This window comes from Chlamydotis macqueenii, chromosome Z (assembly GCF_036417535.1).
Source record: "Chlamydotis macqueenii isolate bChlMac1 chromosome Z, bChlMac1.mat, whole genome shotgun sequence".
Taxonomy (NCBI): domain Eukaryota; kingdom Metazoa; phylum Chordata; class Aves; order Otidiformes; family Otididae; genus Chlamydotis; species Chlamydotis macqueenii.
Genome location: NC_141593.1, coordinates 25,468,638 through 25,490,330, shown reverse-complemented (window position 1 = coordinate 25,490,330; position 21,693 = coordinate 25,468,638). Strand labels below are relative to the sequence as shown.

Sequence of the window (21,693 nt, the reverse complement as noted above, 5' to 3'; positions counted from 1 at the left end):
TACTTTGTAACAATAGCAGTTTGACAGCTTGACGTGGGGCCTAATTAACACAGAACAACCTTAAAACATATCTCATATAGCACTAAGAAAGGAACAATTTCAAATGCAATCAAACCAAAAACGTAATGTTCAAGGTTGCCTGAAGCAGGTAATCACAGATTTAAAAACCTCAAAGTAAAAAGGTATGATATAAGAAAAAACTATAAAATGTGTTCAATTACCCAGGTTCTGTGGGTTTTGCAGTTCCAACAACTACTTCATGCTGTCAACCAAGCCATCTGTTGCTAAGGCTATTTAAACAAGTCACTTAAAATGTGTGACAAAAAAAGTACCTATTATATGTCAAACTCATATGTAGGTTGAAATAATAACAAATCAAACACTACACATTAATGCCAGAAAATATTAGAAAGCAGAAGTAACAACTCATGTTGAAGTTGACCGAGCCCAGCAAGTTAAAGTAACTTCTGCTGTGCCATGGAGCAAGCTAATAACTTATCACCTAGCTGGATATCGCTTTTTTCTCCCCAGTCTGTCACATGCCACTGTTATGGTTTAAAAGTACAAATAAATATTTGTGTACATTTATACAATATCTATCTGCAAGAGCAAAGCAGAACTTTCAAGCAGCTCAGTACCCGTAGTGAAAAGTAATCGCTGTTCTATAATGGCAGAGCACAGTATCTACACTTCAAGAACAGAAAGCGATCATCACATGGTCTTAAGCAATGGTTTAAGTCTCTAGAGGTTTTATATGCTCTCCTTTCAAAAGGAATCAAACTATTTTTCAAATAGATTCTTACAGACTAGATACTACTTCAAACCCTTCAATAAGCATATACACTGTGGTAGAATACAGCTTATTTTTTGTTTCATGTTAATCAAGAATTCTCCCTGAAAGGTAAAGATGATGGGGACAGGAGGGAAAAAAGAAAAAAGGAAAAAAAAAAAAAAAAAAAAAAAGGAAAGTACGAGAAAGAAAAATCTGTTTCATAAACAATAATGAGCAGAGCAGCTCTCCCTCCCCCTAACAGCTGCAGAGGGAACACGGAGGAGGCTGAGATTGAAAGAAAGCGATGCAGTGGATTCACTGAGAGTAATTAAAATTACACAACAAGAGCTTCACCCGTAACACTTCACAACTGTAACATACAGTTTATACTAATAATTTGTCCTGTTGGTGTAGACTGCATTCATGCACAGTCTTACCAGCACAGCTATAATGCTTATAGACGTTATTTTTCCTCTCTTAATTATGCAATGTGCTAGACATGCTGAAGAAACTACCACTGACTGCAACACTATTAAATAATTTCAGAAATCTCCACAGTAGATGGGAAGTGAGATGCAGCAATGCAGCCTCATTGCCTGGAAAAAAAAAGCCAGCTTTTGCTCCTGGGATATCTTTAGGTCTCAGCTACAGCTCGTTAATACTTCCATACAGTTTCAGTCATCATACATTCTAAGTCATTCTTCAATGACTGCTCTCAAAGTAGCAGTAATACACGCAGAGCCCGCAGTTTTAAAGTCAGTGTCCATAGTTCCTTTCAACCATTGTAATTCTGGGCAAAAAAAGAACTTGTGGCAGCGAGATGCAAACGTGTTTCTTTGAAGAGATGGTGACTCAAGTGATACCTTACAATGGATGGGACTATTGATTCATTCCTAATAACAGGAGACATTTATCTTCCTGGAACATGTCAGAAGATGACCTCAAGCCTTGTCTCAGTAATAGTTGAGCTTCAGCATATTAGAAGTATTTGTCAGGAGATTTCCTATTTGGGGAGCTTGAACATCTTTCCTATTCCTTTTTTTTTACGGTTTGTTTCATACCAGCTACAAGACTGAGTGTTTAAAAATGAAACCTGGCATCAGATCTGTATGGTTCAATGTAAAGGCTAATAGTAAAGTGTCCTGACCATTGTAATTCCTCTTCTAGCTTGGTGATCAAACTGCACACAGCCAACTGAAAAGAGCAGCAGGATGATTTTTCTCCTACTTTAAATTAAATTTCGACATCTTCCAAGTTGTTCCTTTTTAATTATCCTGTCTTTTAAGCATTTTGTTTTATTTCTGATTTGTTTTCTCTTGCCTTTCATGTAAAGGATTCTTCATACCATGCTTTAGACTTCAATAGCTCTTTAGCCCTTCTCTCCTACACCTCTATGTCTGTTAGGATTGTTCAGTTTTCCCTTCTTGTTACCAAGATTCTGTTTGTAACTCTTTCCCATCACTTTCCTGTGATGTCCCAAACATCACATTTGATCAAATCTGTTTTCCAGTGAAACAGAAAATTATTTTAAAGGCAGTAAGTAGAAAGAAGTTCCTTTATCATTTCTATTTTATGCCACTTTAACATTTTATGTCACTAAACTAATTCTAAGTGAAAAGGAAACATTCAGGTGCATGATCCATTTATTGATACCTGTTGTTGATCTTCTGTGGATAGCAGTAGGATCAATATGATTAGTTTTCCTCTAAGAACAATCCCAATAGTTCAGCACTACATTGCTGAATATTCTTCCTCCATTCAAGGCACAAAAATCTAGCATAAATCCAACTGTGTTTTACAATAAATTTCTCTCCTTCACCCTCTGTACCATTTCAATCTTTACAGTTCCAGTACAAAAACACCTTCCATCTTCAAAGAGGTTCTTAAGTAGGTTTTACCTGCTCTTCCAATTCTTACATAATTTAAATCTAAGTATGCTCCTTTTCATGAGTGGATGGATGGGAACACTTCCTGATCAAGATTCTATATTCTTAGAAAATAAAATTCCAGTGAGTAAATATGCATCAGTTAGACTCTCCCTTGGTGTTTTAAACAAATTATAATTGTTTCAGTTCCCAGATTTTTTAACTGGAAAGTGACCAATAAATTAAATACCTTTATAGTACTCTTCCTAGCTCTTCCCTGAATGATCCTAGTAAATATAGAAAATAAAAAGCCTCCCTATCCAAAACGTCTTCTTCAGAGTAGTACACAAATCTTTACAGTCATGCTAACCTTCTCCTCCCAACCAGAGAAGGTGCAGAAGGGAACAAATTTCAAAAGGCAATGTGAATATAATCCCTTAAGTCAGCCTTAAATCTAATTATTCGAGCATTAGATTGGTGCATTAGTGCTTTAAAGAGTAGGCTCAAACACTCCTTCCTATCATAGTAAGCTAAATAAGAGGTTGAACCCTACTTCTCACTTCCTGGAGCACTGACTGCAGAACAGTGCCAGCATAAACAGGCAATCACTTCTCACCTACAGTTAAAAAGATTGTTCCAGTCCTCCTAGGACTGCATAGAGACTTCAAGAAGAGAACCTGAAATTTGAGAAACCAAAGAATCTTAACAGCTGCTCTAAGGCTAAGCTTTAGAAAAGGGTGAAGCTGAAGATAAATCTTTCCTCATCAGTTAGTCTGAGTAGTTTTCTACCCAATACATGGGCACGGCTGTCTCAATCCGAGAGATCTACTTCCCCCACTGCATCACCTATGACTCAGGACTCCACTTCAGGGCAGAAACTCTAATTTTTCATTTCTAATCAAGCTTTGTAGCACTCAGTTACTAAATATTTAACGTATTTAGCTCTTGAAATCAAACAGAAGCACTGAAAACCTAAAATGTAGATGAAGTTTTTGATAGAAATAATTGGCGCAAAATAAATTTAATGGAATCAGGAATCATAACAACTGGAATTAGAAGTCATGCAAAAAGCCAGAGGTTGCAGAAATTTCCTGTTGCGAGCTCTAGTAAGTGAGTTTATATAGACATAGCAATTTCTTAGCATGCAAGTTCCCAAAGACTTGATACAGAACTTTTTACAAAAGGAATATGGTTATCACTTCAAATTCCTGTTAAACAGGTGACCAAAAAAAAAAAAAAAAAAGAAGAAGTCACTTACTTTGCATTTAAATAAGCTAAGATGACCAGATGTACTAAAAATATAGACTTTCCTAATGACATTCCCCACATTGTATATGTATATATAGCAGATACACCAGAAGAATGTAGATACGAAGAAATGTTCTAAAGGTAAATTAAGCTAAAACTCTTACTCCTGATGCTACAAAAATTAAGTTTGACAAAGCCATCCCTTTCAAAATGAATCATACAGTAAAATGAAATTCTTACTTAACATTTTTTAAAGCAGGCTTTTTCAGTTTTCTGAAATTTGTTCTGACTTAACAGTCCTCAAAAAAATGAACATTTTAATATACACAATAGGGTTAATGCAACTGTGCATTTGCTTACAGGTGAGCATTGCAAGCTTGCTTATCTTTGCTGGTAAGCGGCAAGAAAGATTCATTCAAAACTTCAGAGTTATATGCTACTTAAGCTCGGAAATCAGCATTATGATTAATCCTCAGTAAAGCAAACACTTTATATAATAGAAAAAAATCTACTCATATGATGAATTCTGGAAGCATCCTGAAAGCTCCTTCCACTTCCTTTGCTCTCTCCTTATGACAGTTTTGGCTATACTCTAGACAGAGTACTTAAATACAGCAAGGAAAGATGTAACACATAAGGACAATAGCCAATTAAAAAGAAAACAGAAGACACAGAAAAGGCTTATTTTGCCCATATATTTTCCAGGTTCTTGATAAAAGCATTTATATTTTAAAACCACTTTTGGTGAGTACTTTGGGAGATTTCATCAGATTTGAAATGGGAAGTACTGCAACTTCAAAGTTTTCTGAATCGAAATACCTTAGGATTAACTGAATTGTCAACATCTAGAGAATGTAAACACTAAAATATTTCAGTTAGAAAACAAGAGAAAGTCTAAGAAGAATGCAAATAGGTTTTAAATGCACACGCAACTTCTGCCAGGTCAAAAATACCAGATTTCTAGAACGGCAAGACTTGCACAAGTTCTTCACATTTACAGTGTGGATGCAGTTGAGTACAATAACTAGATCATTTCAGACAGGAACAAAAATGAACAGAATTCTGTTCATCATTAGAGTGGAAAATACAGAAAGAAAGTGCAAAAATTATGAGTGAGAATCAGTAGTAGTGTTGACTTAACCATTACATAGCTTGGAAAAACCATACCGGAACACTAACTGGAAAAGCATTGGGCTCCACCACACTTCTAAACCAAGTAACACTTGCAAGAAAAACTGCCATTAACTGTTGCTAACCTCAGTTCCCAATATCTGAATGATGCAGCTGTTTCACCAAAATTTTGTAGTGAAAATGGCTTTGGACACAGAACATGAAATTCCAACTTGACAAGCTTACATTAGTATTGTGTGAGTATTGTGCAAATAACTCAGAGAATCATGTAAAGCAGGTAATGAATGAGAACATGAGTAAGAACTTCCTGTCACATACATTTAAATAACTATTTTTGTCATTTTCTGCTTAGAAAAGAGCATAAATAACCAACTCGTATCAAGCTTATCATCACACTATTCATATGAATTTTCAAGGAAAAAGTTGTGAAACACTTACATTTTTCCTTACTGCTGTTACTGTTATGTAGAAAATCCCCATCAGAACGCACAGTAGGGAAATCATCTTCATCATCTTCTACCACTAAATTTGAGAGAGAGTGTTACGGGAGTGAGAAAGCTTTTCCAACTTTTTAGTGTCCAGGAAAGAAGTAAGAACATCTTCATGGCTAAGTAGCATTTAAGATTTTTTTCCTGTAACAGTCCAGAACTTTCCCCATCCTTTTTTTTCCCCCTGAGTCGAGACCACTATTTACATTGCTGTCAGAAACCATGAGGAGACTAACAGTTGCTCAGTATTGAAGAAGTTTAGCACCTCATTCTATGGCAAAAACAATATTATTTTTCTGTTAGTCAGTGCTCTAGTTCCAGCCAGTACATCTCAGGAGAGTTAATTATGGTAACATCTTGCCTTTTTAAAAGAATTTCTTGTTTCTATCAAAACTAATATTTTATCGGTTTTTCAAAATAAAAGGTAAGAGACACAGCAATAAACTAACTTGAATTCACATTATGAGGGTAAACAATTATTGTTCTAGAACATCAAATGCTTAAAAGAGCATTTATTTTGTACAGCTGACAGCTACAGGTTAACAATGAGTAGATTTTTATGAGAATCAAACTTCTGAGGTTAAATTAGTTAACACTGTTTACGCAGAAATATCTATGACTGATCCCTATAATAAAGAGTATATTTAAGATACATATTTTATTTGTGTGGCATCCAATGCTACAATAACTATTTCAAAGGCTGCATAAAAAGGTAAATTCTGTGGAGACAAGAGTTTTCAGTTACAATTCTACCTTTGTCCCTCTGGAGTTCATCTTTGGAAACCGCATCTGCACAGGCATCAAAGTATTTCTGTAAAGTATCAACTTGTCTGCACAAGATGTCTCTAAAGGTTTCCATTTCCGCAAGCTTCTCACGTAAGCTGTGGCCCTTCTGAAAATAAAAGAAAAAAGTCTGAAATGCTTCTCCATATTCAGCAATAGTTCAATGCATAAATAAAAAAAAAAAGTTGGATTTCTGCAGCTATGAAGAACAAATTCAAGTACACTGAGGACATTTTGGATATCAGCAGCTAGGAAATACTGTTACTGTTAGAAGAATGTAAGAAACTGTATACAAGTGTTTCTTACTCATTTGTCTACTGGTCTCAATTTTCCCCCTTGACTGCATCTGCTACTTTAGAGAATTCCAGAAAAGCTTATTAAAAATGTGATTTTGCACGCTACCAACTTTATGCTTATTTGCCTGAAAACAGTCATGTCTACTTGAAGATCTTTGTTCCAACCTTTATTCGCCTTTCTTGTGTTGCTCCTCTTATGCTCTCCCAGAAGTAGAGCCCACCCACGTTCATATGCTAAATATTTATATGCATGAGGTTAAGGAAAGCCATCACTTGTCAACTGGTACTAATCAGATTCATTAAGTCACAGAATGAGCATTTCTGAGGAGTAAATTAGGGAAGGTTAATAAATGATCCCACAGGTTTTGTTTTCCTGCGATTGGAAGATGGCACCACAGTTTAAGAGGGATAACCACACAGAGGCCCAGGAGTTTCCTGTATGATCTGTCCATCATCATATGATGAATTACTAACACTTACAGTAAACCAAATATTTTGTATATTTTTTCTATAATTGTGTGAATTAAGTCTTCACATAAGTTTTTTATTTTCCAGTTGTGCATGTTATTCGTGCACCAATACTAAGAAAACTTTATTCACCAACCTTGAATGAAGAGGTGGATGTTGCAGAGTATCCACTTGCTCCAGAAACAAGAGACACCATGGAGCCATGGCGTCGTAAACTTGACTCTGATCCATAGCCAGATTCAGTCTAAAAAACAAACCACATGCAAAACTAGAGTGCTAAGGTTTTAACAAAAAAAAAGAAATCAAGAAAGCAAGATTAATCTAATTTCCTTGAAACCCGTCCATTTGTTTCTTGTCAGGAAGCAGCAGAGGCTTAACTCAAATCGTGCCTTCATATTTAAGATGTTGATGCAGCATCTGTAAAGTTACTATGAATGTATTTTTTTGTTGTCATAATGATCTGTAAAAAAATAGTTATCTACAATCTATTACATGCCTCTGAAAGAACAAGGCAACATATATTTAAGGGTTCGAGAAAGGGACAATGTTCCATTATATTGGTTCATGTAATCCCTACCAAGCAATTTTCACACAGGATTCAAAAGTCTCTACACTTTTACATTATTTGTACCCTGCAATTCATCAGGGGATTAACATGGTTCAGTTTGAAGAAAATCAGCTTCAGTGAATCCTTCCAATCATTCAAATAGTGCCATTTTATTTTTAAAAGCAACAAAACAGAGATCATACAAAAACAATTACTGCTATCAAGTTGGTTTTTCTTTTTTTTTTTCAGTTTGTTCCAGGCTTCTTTAGCCAAATTCTTTATACTAAACTGAAATGATTTTTTATGAAGAACAAAAATCTACATAAAACAAAGTGTGATACTAAAAAGAAGCGGGAGAAGATAATAGTAACTAATAAAATAATAATTAAAACATCTCCAGATTAAAATAACATTAAAAAGATCCAAAGATACCAAGTTCAACAAATTTTCTCACAAATCAAATAGAAGTAGATACTGAGGAACAAGAAGAAAAAATATTTCCCTAAATGTTAATGTCAGTGGCCTGTGCATGGCAAAGGAGAAGAAAAACCCTGAAAGAGAATGTAAGAAATAAACAGATGGCTCAGAGTAATATTTGAAATACTATTAATAGAAGTGTTTGATCAATTAGACAGTGACAACATTGTGAAGGACTTTTGACAGAAGTAAGAAATTCTACAGTAGCACAGAAATTCAGATGGTATAGGGAGAAGGGGAGACAAAACAAATGATATAGAACAAACAAGAAGCGACAATGAAATTCTAGCTGTTGTACTTCTTATGGAAAAACTGGAAACCGAATAGGCTTTGGGAAGAAAGGACAGTGCTGATAAATTAACATGCAAATAAACTTAGAGAGTATTGAAAGCAAGGAGAAAGGGTAAAAAGTTGTTTGAAGTGTTGGTTAAAACGGGACGGTTTGGACAATCTTGCAATGTGTGTGAGAAAGTATGTATGTTTGAGTTACAAAGGAGCAGTGGCAAAGAAACACAGTTTCAGAGAAATGAAGGTATGACTGAAAAGAAAAATGTGAGTCAACATAATTCCCAAATGAATGTGACTGACAGATTATCCAGCAAAACCGAGCAAGAAGGAGCCATGAGTCAACTTCTATCCACCTATTTAAAGAATGAGGTGGAAGACAAGAAAGCATTGCAGGAAACAGAAGAGAAACAGAATGGTAACTTCAGTATTTATGTAATCATATGCTACAAATATTAAGATGACTCTGAATGTGCTTTTACTACAGAATTTGACAGTACAGACTGATTCTATTTTCTCTGTAAGCAGAAAGAAGGTAAAATTTCACTTCAGCAGAATATGACTTAATGAACACATCCATTTTAAAATGTAGCCGAAATATCCACTGCACTGAGCCCAAAGCATTTTAACTATGGACAGCAAATGTCTTCCGATTGCTTTCTCCTTTAAGTGAGAAAGACACACCTATGCAAATCCTGGATTTAAGCTTAGGAAGTGGAATATCTGAATTTCTCTATTTAAAGATTTAATAAAGAGTCACATCTCAATACTCTAGAACTTACAAGAATAGATGTAATCTTAGAAGTAGAAAATCTAGTAGCTTATGTTCTACATTTGGACTAAATTTTTTTCTTCCCATATTACCCATACAGTCAATGCTCATTTAATTTAGTTCACACAATAACAGCTGAGTGTGAAAGAGAAACTTATTTCCATACCAATACATAAGCTGGATTTTTTACAGTACATTTTCATCAGTATATTTATTTCACTGTCATTTATGTTTGTGATTAATAATTCCACTAAACAGTTTATTCACACTTCAGAGTTGTATACAAGACAGCATACAGACCTATCAGCTGCATACAGATATCAGCTTGTGAACTCTACCAATAACAAAGGTGCTACACAAAAGTCATTTAGGCAGTTTTAACCATTTGCAACCAAGGAGCAAATTCAGCAGATGAACAGCAGACTGAACAGCACACAACATGAATCGAGAGCATGTGCATTTATAGATCATGTTCACAACACTGTCTTCGACAATTATGTTTTAATATCCAAGGGGAAAAAAATGAAAACTACATCAAGAATACTTATTTGTCAGAAGAAACAGAAAATAAGTATTCCTTTATAACTGAGGCAGAGACAAGCCATCCAGCTGACAGCCGACACATGCATGCAGCTTAACACAAACAATGAAAGCATGCATCATGCAAAGCCCCACCATTCTACTACCGCAACATCTAAACGAGAGCAGGTCACTGCCGCATTTATGTCTTGCAAAGCAGATCATCATTAACTATTCACTGCAGAAATACTCAATTACATTGAGAAGAGGAACGTTGACACAAGCTTCTTCTGTTTACACAGTTTTGAATTTCCCAAGATAAAAATCGGAAAAGCAGGTAGAGTCCATATGATCGGAAAAGCAGGTAGTCCATATGATAGAAGCTAGCAGTCTCTGAAAACAAAATATCTTGCAGAAGTTGCATCAATTAATAAGATTAAGCACTAATACTAAATTACCATGCTCAGTATATAGATGCAGTTCTTTGAAATTCCATGCATACAGCATAGCTTCAAAGTAGCACTAAAACTGGCATTTATTAGCACATTGCAACAGCTTCAGCTTTCTAAGGCGGTGCAGAAAATCCATTAATCCTTTCATTATGATAGATGAGAGGAAAGAGCCACATGATCCAAAGCTTCATGTGATTTTTTACTGGACCAGGTGCTGGTATCAGCAACAAGGCAGTACGTCAGAAAAGCTGCTTTCAATAAAACAGCAAAGTATTCGCAGAATCATCTTGCAGACTTCCACTATAGCTCACACTGATCCACTAGTTAAGGATTTCCTAAAGTGGGTCAATAATACTCTCGAGTAAAGCACAGGCTCATGGGAAAGCTCTCCCACTTAAAAAAAAAAAAATTAAATAAAGCTAATGATTCTCCCATGTCTTTAAGGAATTATTTTGATTATGTTTCAATTTACTGCCTGTCATGCGCAAACAATGTATGTTTGTCCACCAAGGCAGATATTTTCAGTTAGCATTATAAATTATTTATTATTTTACATAACACAAGCAGCAGGCATCTCCTCCCTCTAAAGCATATGGCTCACTCCAGGAGGTGATGAAACAGAAATTAGGATATAGTGACTCTAATCATTTTCTGTGCAATATTTGTGAAAAATTCCACTAAAACATCCAAGAGATCAAACCACAATATCTTACAAAAAAGCGAGAATGTGGAAAAAAGTAAGAACACAAAATGAAAGAGCTGGAAGGTACTATGAAAGACCTGGTGTAGACTAAGCAGACAAGCTCTGTAAAACTTCTATGTTCCCAGGGCAATTTTTAGACTTGCTTGCAAATGTGTCAACGTATACTTGAAGAAAGAAGGGTTACCGCTAGCATGAGCCAAGGAGGGGCTTCCTAGGGATGGCTGCAGACAGTAAGAATACCACAGACACTAGAGGCAGGGCAGTCTGGGATGCATTTCTGAGGACTGACATTAAAGATACAATTAACAAGTGTCTGTAGGTCCGATTTTTCAACAGTTCTATAGCTGCTGACAATGGAAATTTAAGCTTTCAAAAACAAGGTAGTTATTAGCAGGAAGGCGGAGACGGGAATTTCACAGTTCAGGTCACAGCAGCTGGATAATGATTTCCCTGCCTACAGTCTTCTTAGGCACAGTGCAAAGGACTACTTAGAAAGTAAAAAAGCTTCCTTCTTTGCAACTGCAGAAACAGGTAAAGAAATGTAGACAAATTTTTCTCCAACAGTGATAGATGCTACAATTCCACAGTAAACAAGCATACTGTGTACAAAGGAGGAAAAAACCCCAGGAATTCTGAGTTGAAAAATAAGTATAAGACAACTGAAAAAACAGAAACTATAGTAATATAGCCCTAAGATTCTTGTAACTGCTACACTCACTTGTCAAATCTAAGTAGCAATTATCTCTTGGGTCTTTACTTCTCAAACTCCATATACTTTTGGTAAGCCACCATGTGTTGCCAGCAGACAATAAGCCTCTAACAGTTACATGAGCTAGAGTAATACTCAGGCTAGTAAGTGCTGGAACCATGTACTGCTTTTTAAAGAAAGAGAAAGGGCTGAGAAGCAGCATCAACACAAACCATTGCAGAGAAGAGAATGCAGGTTCATAAGGAGGCAACTAAAGGCAAACAACCAATCTTTGATAATCTTTATCCACGTAGTTCACACCCATGTTTAATTACATGGACATGTACTGTTTTTCCACTAAGTCTTTTAAATGTTAACGTACACAGGAAAACTATTCAACATCTTTAAATGCAGAGAGTCCACAAAAGCTGAATAGGGTGAAGCAGGTACTCCAAAAGCAGAATGAAGAACAGCCAGGACACTGAGGAGGGGGACATCCAAGAGCGCATAGAGAAGGTGAGCAACAGAACGCCTTTACCATCCTGCTCCTCAGGCCTGGGGACCATTGTGTCCAGTGTGATTTTACAGAATAAATCTCTTCCCTGAGAAAAAGTATATTAAAACCCAAGCTGATAACTGCATCCCTCTATAGAGTGACTTAGTAACAAAACTAAAGCAGCTTGTACTGCTGGGCCATGAGGCTACAGAAAGACTGGGAGAGGGCTCCTATGAATCTGTGCTGTCAGGACAAGGGCAAGTAAGATCTGTAGAGCTACAAAAGAACTAGAAATCTTCATTCTGCTATTAGACACTGTCAGGAAAAGCACTAATGTTCTGGCCTCAGCTTCCAATGCACTAAAGTTAGTGCCCTTATTTGTTCTAATACAATAATAACAGATTTTAAAGAACAAGTTCAAATACATACTGCTTGATCTTGGTTTAAGGATAGTCCTTGCTCAACTTGTTTAAAAATAAGAACAGTTCTGATCCTAACTGAAAGCACTTGCCATATCGTTCTCTTTAATAACTCTACAAAATTAGATAATAGTTTAATTGCATTTAGCAGTTATAATGGATACAATTACATCATCGTTACACATAAAGGTCAAAAGGGAGCATTTCCAGGCGCGACGCTCCCAAGCGGGAGCGAGCAAGGGGCGCGGGGGCGGCGGGGGCCCGGGTACCGGTCCCGGAGCGCTGGCGCGGGGAGCGGCCGCTGGGTGGCGGGAGAGCCCGCGCCTGGCCGGGCGCAGCGGGCAGGGATCCCCCGGCCCCGGCTTCGCTCCGCAGGCACCGGGACCAAACCGCACGCTGTGTTCACAGCGAACTGGCATGTAGGTGGTATCTTTCCTACCTTTCAGGGCGGCAGGGAGGGAATGATTGCCTCCTACTCTTCTTTCTTTTTTTCTTTTTTTTTCTTTTTTTTTTTAAAAAAAAAAAAACTATTTAAGGTGGTGAAGTATGACATTAACAACAGCTCTGTGTAGAAGTGGAAAAACACATCCACAATCGGTGTAATGCTGAAGAATCTTGGGCTAAACACCATAATTGGATTTCAAACGAGAGACTATGCTTAAACAGCAAACTTCCCCCCATCTCCCTTTGTGTAAAGTTACTTGTTGCAAGTCTGAGGCAGTTTTGGTCTTGGACTTCAGAAGTCAATGCTTTGCTTATTCAGAAGAAACATTTTTATTTTGAGGAATCTTCAAATTTCAAGTACAGGGGCAGGCAAGGTTCTTACTTGCCCAGGAAGAAATGGACTACAAAAAGCTTTACAGTAGCACAGAAAAAAATCCATCAGCAGGTTTATCAATAAGCAGAAAAACTATCAAAGCAAATGCTTCCGCAAAAACCACAAAGACCATTAAATCTCTTGTTTACCCAGTGCAGTTAACAGTTATCTTGTCACTGTTACATATGGGAACAGAAGTTTTTTTTACCCTCCACTCAGTCCTCAGACATTCATCTAGCCATCAGAATAGAAATCGCTATTAAGTGCTGGGTGTACCCCCGAGTATGCAATAGGTAGCAAGCACTGGAGTATGAAGAAAGTTGAAATTGTCAAGATGGAAAACTCCATACTATGTTTGAGAAAGGAAGAAAAATTCATCTTATACCCATGAGAACACATTCAATTTAAATTGCAATCTTACAACAGTAATTTGGGAAAAGGCCAGGAAAAAGAGTTTACTTTCAACACAGTGCTTGTTTAGCATCTCACATCCTATCAAATGTAACACATTTTTCTTGACTTTCAAATCCTGTTCCCTATTCTTCTCATTTCCTTCTCGCTGTAACCGTTGTTTTATCACATAGCAACACTCACTTCCCTCAAAACCAAGGGAGGCTCACAGCACCCAGTACAGCTGAACAATAAAGGTTATACAAAATAAGGGACTTCCCAGGACATGCATCTTTTTGTCATGTTCCTCATACAGCTCCAGATTCCTGAAGTTGTCCAGGGCTGAAGTTTGATAAAAACAGTCTTTCTATTTGTGTCAAAATTATGTTTATTTAGAAAAGAAGCTCAGTCTGGTTTAAAAGTTCTTTATGCACACAGAATCCTGCTGTCAGTAGAAGCTTTATGTCTGTTTCCAACCATACATCAATTTGGCAACATAAAGATTCCATGTCTTAGGTTGAAACTAACTAGGCAATAATTTTATCCAAAGATTTTTTTTTTGTTCCCCCCTCACCCCCCGCCCCAGATTAACACACTGGATAGATTATTTCCAAAAGCTTGTTGAATCACCAACCTGAAGCACAACCACATGTCCTCCTGTCACAAGTTATCGCAATACAGTGCATTGTAACAGGTCAGGACTGGGCAAATTAAGTTTCCATAAACCCCATATTGCCTCTGTGTTAATTTATTTACGTACAAGCATTTGAAAAGATACCAGTTCGTGTGTTTAACCTCCCCAAGTCAATATCCTGTGTGACCACTAGAGGGAAATAGCAAAAAGGAAACAGAAACGTCTAAAGGTTACTATTGGTCAAAGCCCAACAGTAACCCTTACCCTGTTTCTGTCTCAGTCCCTGTGCATATAAACCTCCTTTCCTTGGCAGACAATTACAAACAGAGCAGTTTTTACCTTTAGCCTTTATAATCACATTTGAGACACATTGCTAAATGAGGATAAAGTTTTCCGCACAGTATGCAAGAAGTAACAATGACATCTATTGCTGAAAGAACGACAGTGAATTAGAAGTTTTAATAGAGATTAAGGAAACTATTCTGCAGTCACACCTCTCAGTCAGTTCAAAACAGTAACAACAGGTTAATTTCTAGTTAAGACTGTCCAAGGTCATTAGCACCAAATTAAAAAACTCTGACAAATGTTTAGGCACAGATTTCTCAAAATCTTCATCTAACTTGAAGTAGTTCGGCTCAATACAATTTAGCTTTTAAAAAAGAACCCTTATGGAAAACGGGGCCCCTCTGTCTCAAGTACTATGTCAGAGTAGAAGACACTTCTTCACATTCAACTACTCTGCCATTAGTCTGACAGCTGTCAAACATACATCTTGTGAAAAGGAGTTGTATATACCAGCCAGACTAACAGCATTTCTTCATGTACAGAGTATGCATCAAGTAGGTTCTCATCAAACTAGTTTTCCCTGTATGCATATGCACTTTGAGAAGCATCAGAAGAAACAAAGTTCTAGTTAAACCCTTCCAAATCCATAAAAAAAATCATGGGGGAGTGATACAGAGACATTTCATTTGAAATAAGCTACCTAATCTATTCACAATGCTTAAGTTTAAGCAGGCTCAATTAAGAGTTTGTAGAACTGTTTTATACAATTCATCTTTCAGAAGGCTAGACTTTGATAATTAAAATGTTATCTGACATTACACACAATATCAGTAAACATATCAGTAAAAATATTAAATTTAATCTGCCAATACAAACACACCCCCCACACTATCATTATTCATTCATGCAAAAAGAAAAAGACTGCTTTTATCTGCTGAAAGCCAACACCCTCTGTGCAAGACAATGGGAAAAACAGCTTCAAGCATAGCATAGGTTTCTACAGTAAGCTGACCTTGAAGGAAAATCTGGGAAGTGGTGGTAAAACAGCTCACAAAAGGCTGCTTCTAGTGTAACAGAAGAAAGCAAACCAAAGGATACAGGCTCTAAAATAATGAGGACTTTGAAGATAAGCATTATCACCAGCTTTATACAGGACTGGAATACTGTTGGCCATCGTTAGGTTGTGCATTAAGCTGTGGGTCACCTTTTTGGTTCTTACTGCTTTCCAGAGAGGTAAAAAAGTATGAACAAGATAAAGGATGTAAAGTGCAGTGCTGGGTACCAACACAAAAACCTCCCTGCAGTAAGCACTAGCCAGAGAACAGTGTACTACTGACAAAACACAAGCAGTTTAGCAGCCTGTTCTAACTCAGTCTTCTCATAACTAAACTGCCTAGTTCAATGACAGCAGCACTGCTTTTTTTACAAGCTGTAGGAGCACTTTCTGCAAGAACTTAACTCCACACTGTACTGTGAAAAGTCCAGGCAATTGCAGAAACACATTTGATATGTATGTATACAGAATAACTTCTTTTGTAGATTTGTAAACTCTCTACATATTGCTGAAGTCCAGTCTCATTGCTAATTCCCTTACAGTAGTATATCCCTGAAGAAGTCACCATGTGAAAGCCACCCGTGTGTAAGGAGCTCACAGACTGCTTCAAACACTGATGCTATTGCCTGCAGACACTGGCGTGTGTGTACAGGGGAGTGATGTAAGACTTCAGGAAAATGGCCATGTTCCTGCTGTTACCTGCTTTTAATTGCAACACATTAAAAGCTAACTTCACTCCACTGCTAAGTAAGAGGAGGGAGACTACCAAATGATGGTGTTGGCGAGGCAAGGTGTTCCTTGCCTGTTCTGCATGGTAGTGACAAAATGCATATGCTGTCACTAGATCTTCATATTTTGACAGATCGGTGTACAGTCCAGTTCAGGTAGGACAAAGCAGCAGCTATAAAAATGGCAGAAAAGTGAACTTAGGGTATCTACATCCAAAAGCACTCCAGACTCAAAGCTGCCCCACAGTTCAGGACAGTAAAGAAAAACTGTCAACTGTCTGTGTATTACAGGGCTCTAAACGGTAAGATCTTTCTTGAAACATTTTGTATTGGCACTACAGATCAGTGAGGCTGGCAGAAAACCTTTCCAGCTGGGTAACACGCATATTTTGCTCCTAACTGCAGCCTCGGGTCACATATTGCAGACTTCCTTTTCATATGACCAAGCCCAAACACATAATGGGGCATGTTTTTACTGCAGGTGCATCACATGACAACTCACATGGATACTCCAAGAAGGGAGGCTATGTATGACTTGTGCTGCCTGCTGAACACTCTCGATCTGTTGAAGACATGCCTCCAGCAGGCGTGATGCCCTCTTTTCAAGAATTAAAATATAAAGCAGCCCAGTAAGTCTGTGAAGATCAATTTGCACTACACTTGCACAAACCTTAAGTCCCTATGTGTTGTTTGATTAGATTATGGGAAGTGTAGTCTAAATAGCCGCTGTTGGTTATCTTTGCACTTTCTTTTTACATTTCAAAATGGCAGGCTTACCCAACAGATTTCCTCAAACCTACTAATACTACTAAACACCTGAAATAGATATCTTTTTTTTTTTGCTTAACTTTGTTTAGCATAGTTGGGGGCATGTAGAAGCAAGAATGTAAATAAGTAGGAGCTGCACCTTCGAACAGTGCAAGAATAAAGCAAAACTTCAAGGAGACAGAGTTTAACCAGATCTTTTATTTACAAACTAGCAAATTGAGGCAATAAAACTTCACTTTGTTTAAAAAAGATTATTTCAAGACAAGAGTGAGGAATCCTTTTGCTGTGAAGTAGAAAATACTATGATGTGTGCAAGAAAGAATTAAAATCCTATATAAGAAATGTGATTTTATCATAGAAACAGAATAGTTAGGTTGCAAAGTATCTCTAGTACCACCTCCTGCTCAGAGCATGTCCAATTAGACACTCAGGCCTCCACCTCATAAGGATGCATTCTTCAGCAACTTATAATATCTATTCTCAAAAGCAAAATGATTGTTATGAAACATAACTGGAACACACAGGCAAAGAAAGACTGGGCTGCTCAAACTGAAACAATCTGCATTGTTTATAATTAATCAAGTGTGTTGGGCTGGAATGGACTGAAAACTTTAGTTCAGCTTTAAAAAGTCTTAACTATAACCACTTAATAAAGCTGCAACTTACAGCTGCTGTTTAAACATAGGCCCAAGAGTGGCAAAAGGGTGCCAAGACAAAGAACTATTTTTTTTCTGTCCTGAAAGGGAAGTTTCAACAGTTTGGAAGTGATGGCATTTAGGTTTGCTGCAGCGTACACTTATGCAGTCAACTGAAACTGCTGATTCACTGGCTTCCCTCTAAAGTCTTCTTTCAGGAAATACAGTTTCCAGCAATAAGTGCACTTAGCAAATTTAGTAGCATTTAACACATGCAATATTGCTTGTCATTTAAAGAATTCTTGCTGATAACAGTGCCAAAATAATGGAATGTGTAAGACATATTCAAGCTTAGTTTTCCTTCTTGAAAGAATATATTTGAATCAATTTTAAAGGAAGAAACTTTGGTTATTTCCAGTAAAGGACTAATAACTTAAGCAATCCATCTAATCTTCCCCTGAAAGCAGAGCTTCTCTACAATATCTACAAGTTTCACTAACAGTATCATAATGAACAGCAGGGCAAGCAGTTCCCATTCCACTGAACAGCCTCAGCTATATTTGCTTGCTTAAACAAGCAATTTTAAGGAAATATAAAAGTCTCCACAAGTTATTTCGGATTATCAGGGAGGGAAGAAAGATGGACACCTCTCTATTCCTTCCCTGCCTCAACATTTTCTGATGCCTGTGTTCTTATCAATCAACACAGGACACTTAAATACTAGCAGTTAAACAGTCAACCTTTCTTCTTCCCCTCCCATTTAAAATAGGTATGCTCACGGCACCAGAATTTTTATTCCTCTGCAGTAGGTCCACTCACCTACATGACATTAAAATGATAGTAAATGCATTATTTTCAAGTATTATCTGTTTTCAGAGAGACAAAAGGATCTCTTTTGTTGTTCTACAGTAGAAATTGTATTAGAAGAATTACCTCAAGAGCTTCCAATAACAGCAAATGGACACTGAATTTAAAAAGCAGAAGACACCCCAAGTCATCTTGTTGTGTTTTAAAAGAATTCCCCAGCTCTTTCGAGTTACTTTAGCTACTGCAACTGTTCTCTTTTTCAGAGGGGCACAAGGGTGGTGAGTGGTGGTGTGGGTGGGTGTGTCTGTCTCTCTTAAAAGAGCCAAAAAGTTACCTTGTTGAATGTTACTGAATAGGTATCATTGCTACTTGTGCGCTCCACCCATGTGGCTGGGCAGCATCTACTCCCTATGGCTAGGGTGTTAACTCTGGCCTGTTAATACCAGCTCAATGAGTTTCTCTAATGAAGGCTCACAGAAGAAAAAACACCCCTTACTAAGTCTTTTTAGAAAGAAAAAAGGACTGCATCCATAAATGGAGGCATACAGAGAATGCAAGATTGTTCTTTTAAACTCTGTTAATACATAGCACTGTTTAGGCTCATGAGTAATAATTCTGAGTAAACAGCACACAGATCTATTTGGCAAGTGTCAACTTTTAACTGTTTAACCACCCACTGCTTCCACATTGTAGCTCTGTACTTTCTGTTCTTTGTACCAAGAGCTTACCCTGATTTGAAGGGGCATTTACCACCCAAGTCAAGCTTCACACAGGTCTCTCTCAATAAGCAGTACTGTTTTCAGTGAGACCATGTAAAAACCTGCTGTCACTCTGCCACAGAGAGCTCGACTCCTAGAACTACTGTGTTATTCTGCTGGTTACAAACATTCTCCTTAATTTTGATAGCGTATACTTTCATTTAATAGAACTATCTACCACAATCGTTTTCATAAAGCTAATTAATAACACCTTTGAGTTTACTATTAGAATCTCATTTGTTTATAGAAATTAGACTGGTTATTTATTACATAGACCGCTGCACGTTCAGTCTGGTAGCTTAGTTCTGGTCACCTCAAAGCTCAGCATTAGACTTGGCACCAAGTTTACTTCAGCCATGTACATCACCTTTCATTAAATAGCATTACAAAAATATTGACTGACATACTCTTAACAGCATAGCAGTACTGTCACAAGCCTTTTATGTTATTTGATACCGAGTTTTTTTTCTTACACGTTATTGCATCCACAAGGCAATGCTCTGCTAATTTGTATTTTTGCCTGAAATTTTGAGGCATTCCTTAGATATTTCAGAACACTGGTTCACCAGCCTGGCTATATAGTGATCAAAAAGTTACTACTTTAACATTTATGTGCACTTGAATCTTCAGTCAATTCATATATTTAGCTAATTTAAGGGAAAGATAGCAAGTTAATTACCTTTTGGGAGTAGGTTTGAGAGAGGGAGAGTTCAAGACCTCTACTAAGATCACAAAGACTACCCTGTTAATGCTCTGACTAGATGAAGAAAAACTTTTTACTTAGGAACATGTGGCAGACAGTGATCACAGCTTTCACGGATACAAAGATTTAAGATTATCTTAAGTGCACATATGTATACAGCCTCAGACTAAGATAAGCAGCTCCCAACAGAATAACAAGCAAGTTCAGCTATCAACCAAGATACCCCAAAGTGATCCAGCCTTTCTTCACTCAGCCAGTCTGCATGCTTCAGAAAGGACTAGAAGAAGCACAGTCACTTAAGAAATTGAACCCAACCCAAGCAGCACAAATAATTATTTCTGGAAAGAAACCAAAAGCCAGGACAGCAGAGCTGGAAACACTGAAGGCAACAGAAGAGGAGAAAAACTTAACACTTACGTACACTGGTGAAAAATTAAGTTCAAGGTTTACCTGGTTATGAGAAATACTGTACTGCACAAGTACAGGACACAACAAGTTGCAGGCAATTCCAGAGATTAATCAGATTTAGTGGTTCTCAAGCTAAGTAAAAAAAAAAAAATCATGGTGTTGCAAAACAGGGTAGTCTACAGAACCCATAGGATCCTTAGTAGGAATACAGAGTCCAATTTTAATGCTGTACCTCAAAGAAAGATGAGGACTGAGTTTTGAAGAGAGCCATACAAGGTATCAGTGTCATAAAAGATATTCCCATGAAAAACCATTGAGGAATGGGGAGCTTGTCTTTCTAACAAAAGACAAGAAATCTTAAGTGTTGCAAAATGAAGGAAATACCTCCTCTCCAGATTGACTGTAAGACTGCTCTATAAAGGAAAACTCAGATTCGATGAGGATGGCAAGAAGAAATCCCTTTAACAGCAGAAACAGGCTAAAATGATTCTGCAGCCCCTCATTGTTAACAATACTTAGCAACCCAACTTATAATGCAACACGGCATCTGACAAGGATGACTTCAGTTCCTATTAGAGGAAGAATCAGGATGAACTTTATCACTCTTACTTCAGGAGTGCCCTTCAGTTTATTTCTCCTCTGATACCTATACTAGTCAGACGCCACTAAACAGTAAAAAGGGTTAAAGAAACAATGAACTTGAAAAGCTAGACAAGGTGCTTGGACTTGACACAGCTACATCCTTCTCCTGTGTATTTCCCGCTTTGTTCTGAGATTCAGGTCAAAATCCGAAATAAATAAGCTTATTACTGCAGAGTTCAGAAGACTCTGCTTGGACTTATTCTCCTGTTTAGTTATCAGGGCGTATTTTTGCAAACACTTCAAATTCAGTTTTGAAGGGAGATGCCAAACGTAAATACACAAAAGCTTAAGTTACATATTTTGTGCCAACATACAGCAGTGACAGAACAGCAATAAGAACAGATCTAAGTTCCTGCATAAGCTTCAGCAACAGTTCATGGTTTTCCAGTTTCGAACTAATACACAATGTTTTTGCGACACCTTTAAGCATATGCCTCTACCACTCGTCAGTGACTTGCCTACACATTTAAGTCCTATGAGGCAAGTTGCACCACTGTTGCAAGTCACTGCCTCACAACACCACAGTGAGAGTGGAGCACTGGCTTCTGGTATAACATGTGATATCACCGAAACTAATAGGGTATTCTATACCATCCAAAGTTTCAGCATCAAACAGAAAAATGTAGACATTAACGTGCTGCAGAGCATCATACAA

The 21,693-nt window shown here is 37.4% G+C and overlaps 1 protein-coding gene across 2 annotated transcripts in view; it reads right to left on the bottom strand.

The window, feature by feature from the left end:
- The window catches only part of CERT1 (ceramide transporter 1), an 82,211-nt gene that overhangs the window by 22,457 nt on the left and 38,061 nt on the right, over nucleotides 1–21,693 (bottom strand). For both annotated transcript variants that reach the window (XM_086770002.1, XM_086770003.1), the window contains exons 4-6: nucleotides 7,188–7,295; nucleotides 6,258–6,396; nucleotides 5,455–5,538 (exon numbers count right to left, since the gene is read on the bottom strand). In XM_086770002.1, the coding sequence (XP_086626128.1) occupies nucleotides 5,455–5,538; nucleotides 6,258–6,396; nucleotides 7,188–7,295 (331 nt within the window). The remainder of the gene's footprint in view (nucleotides 1–5,454; nucleotides 5,539–6,257; nucleotides 6,397–7,187; nucleotides 7,296–21,693) is intronic.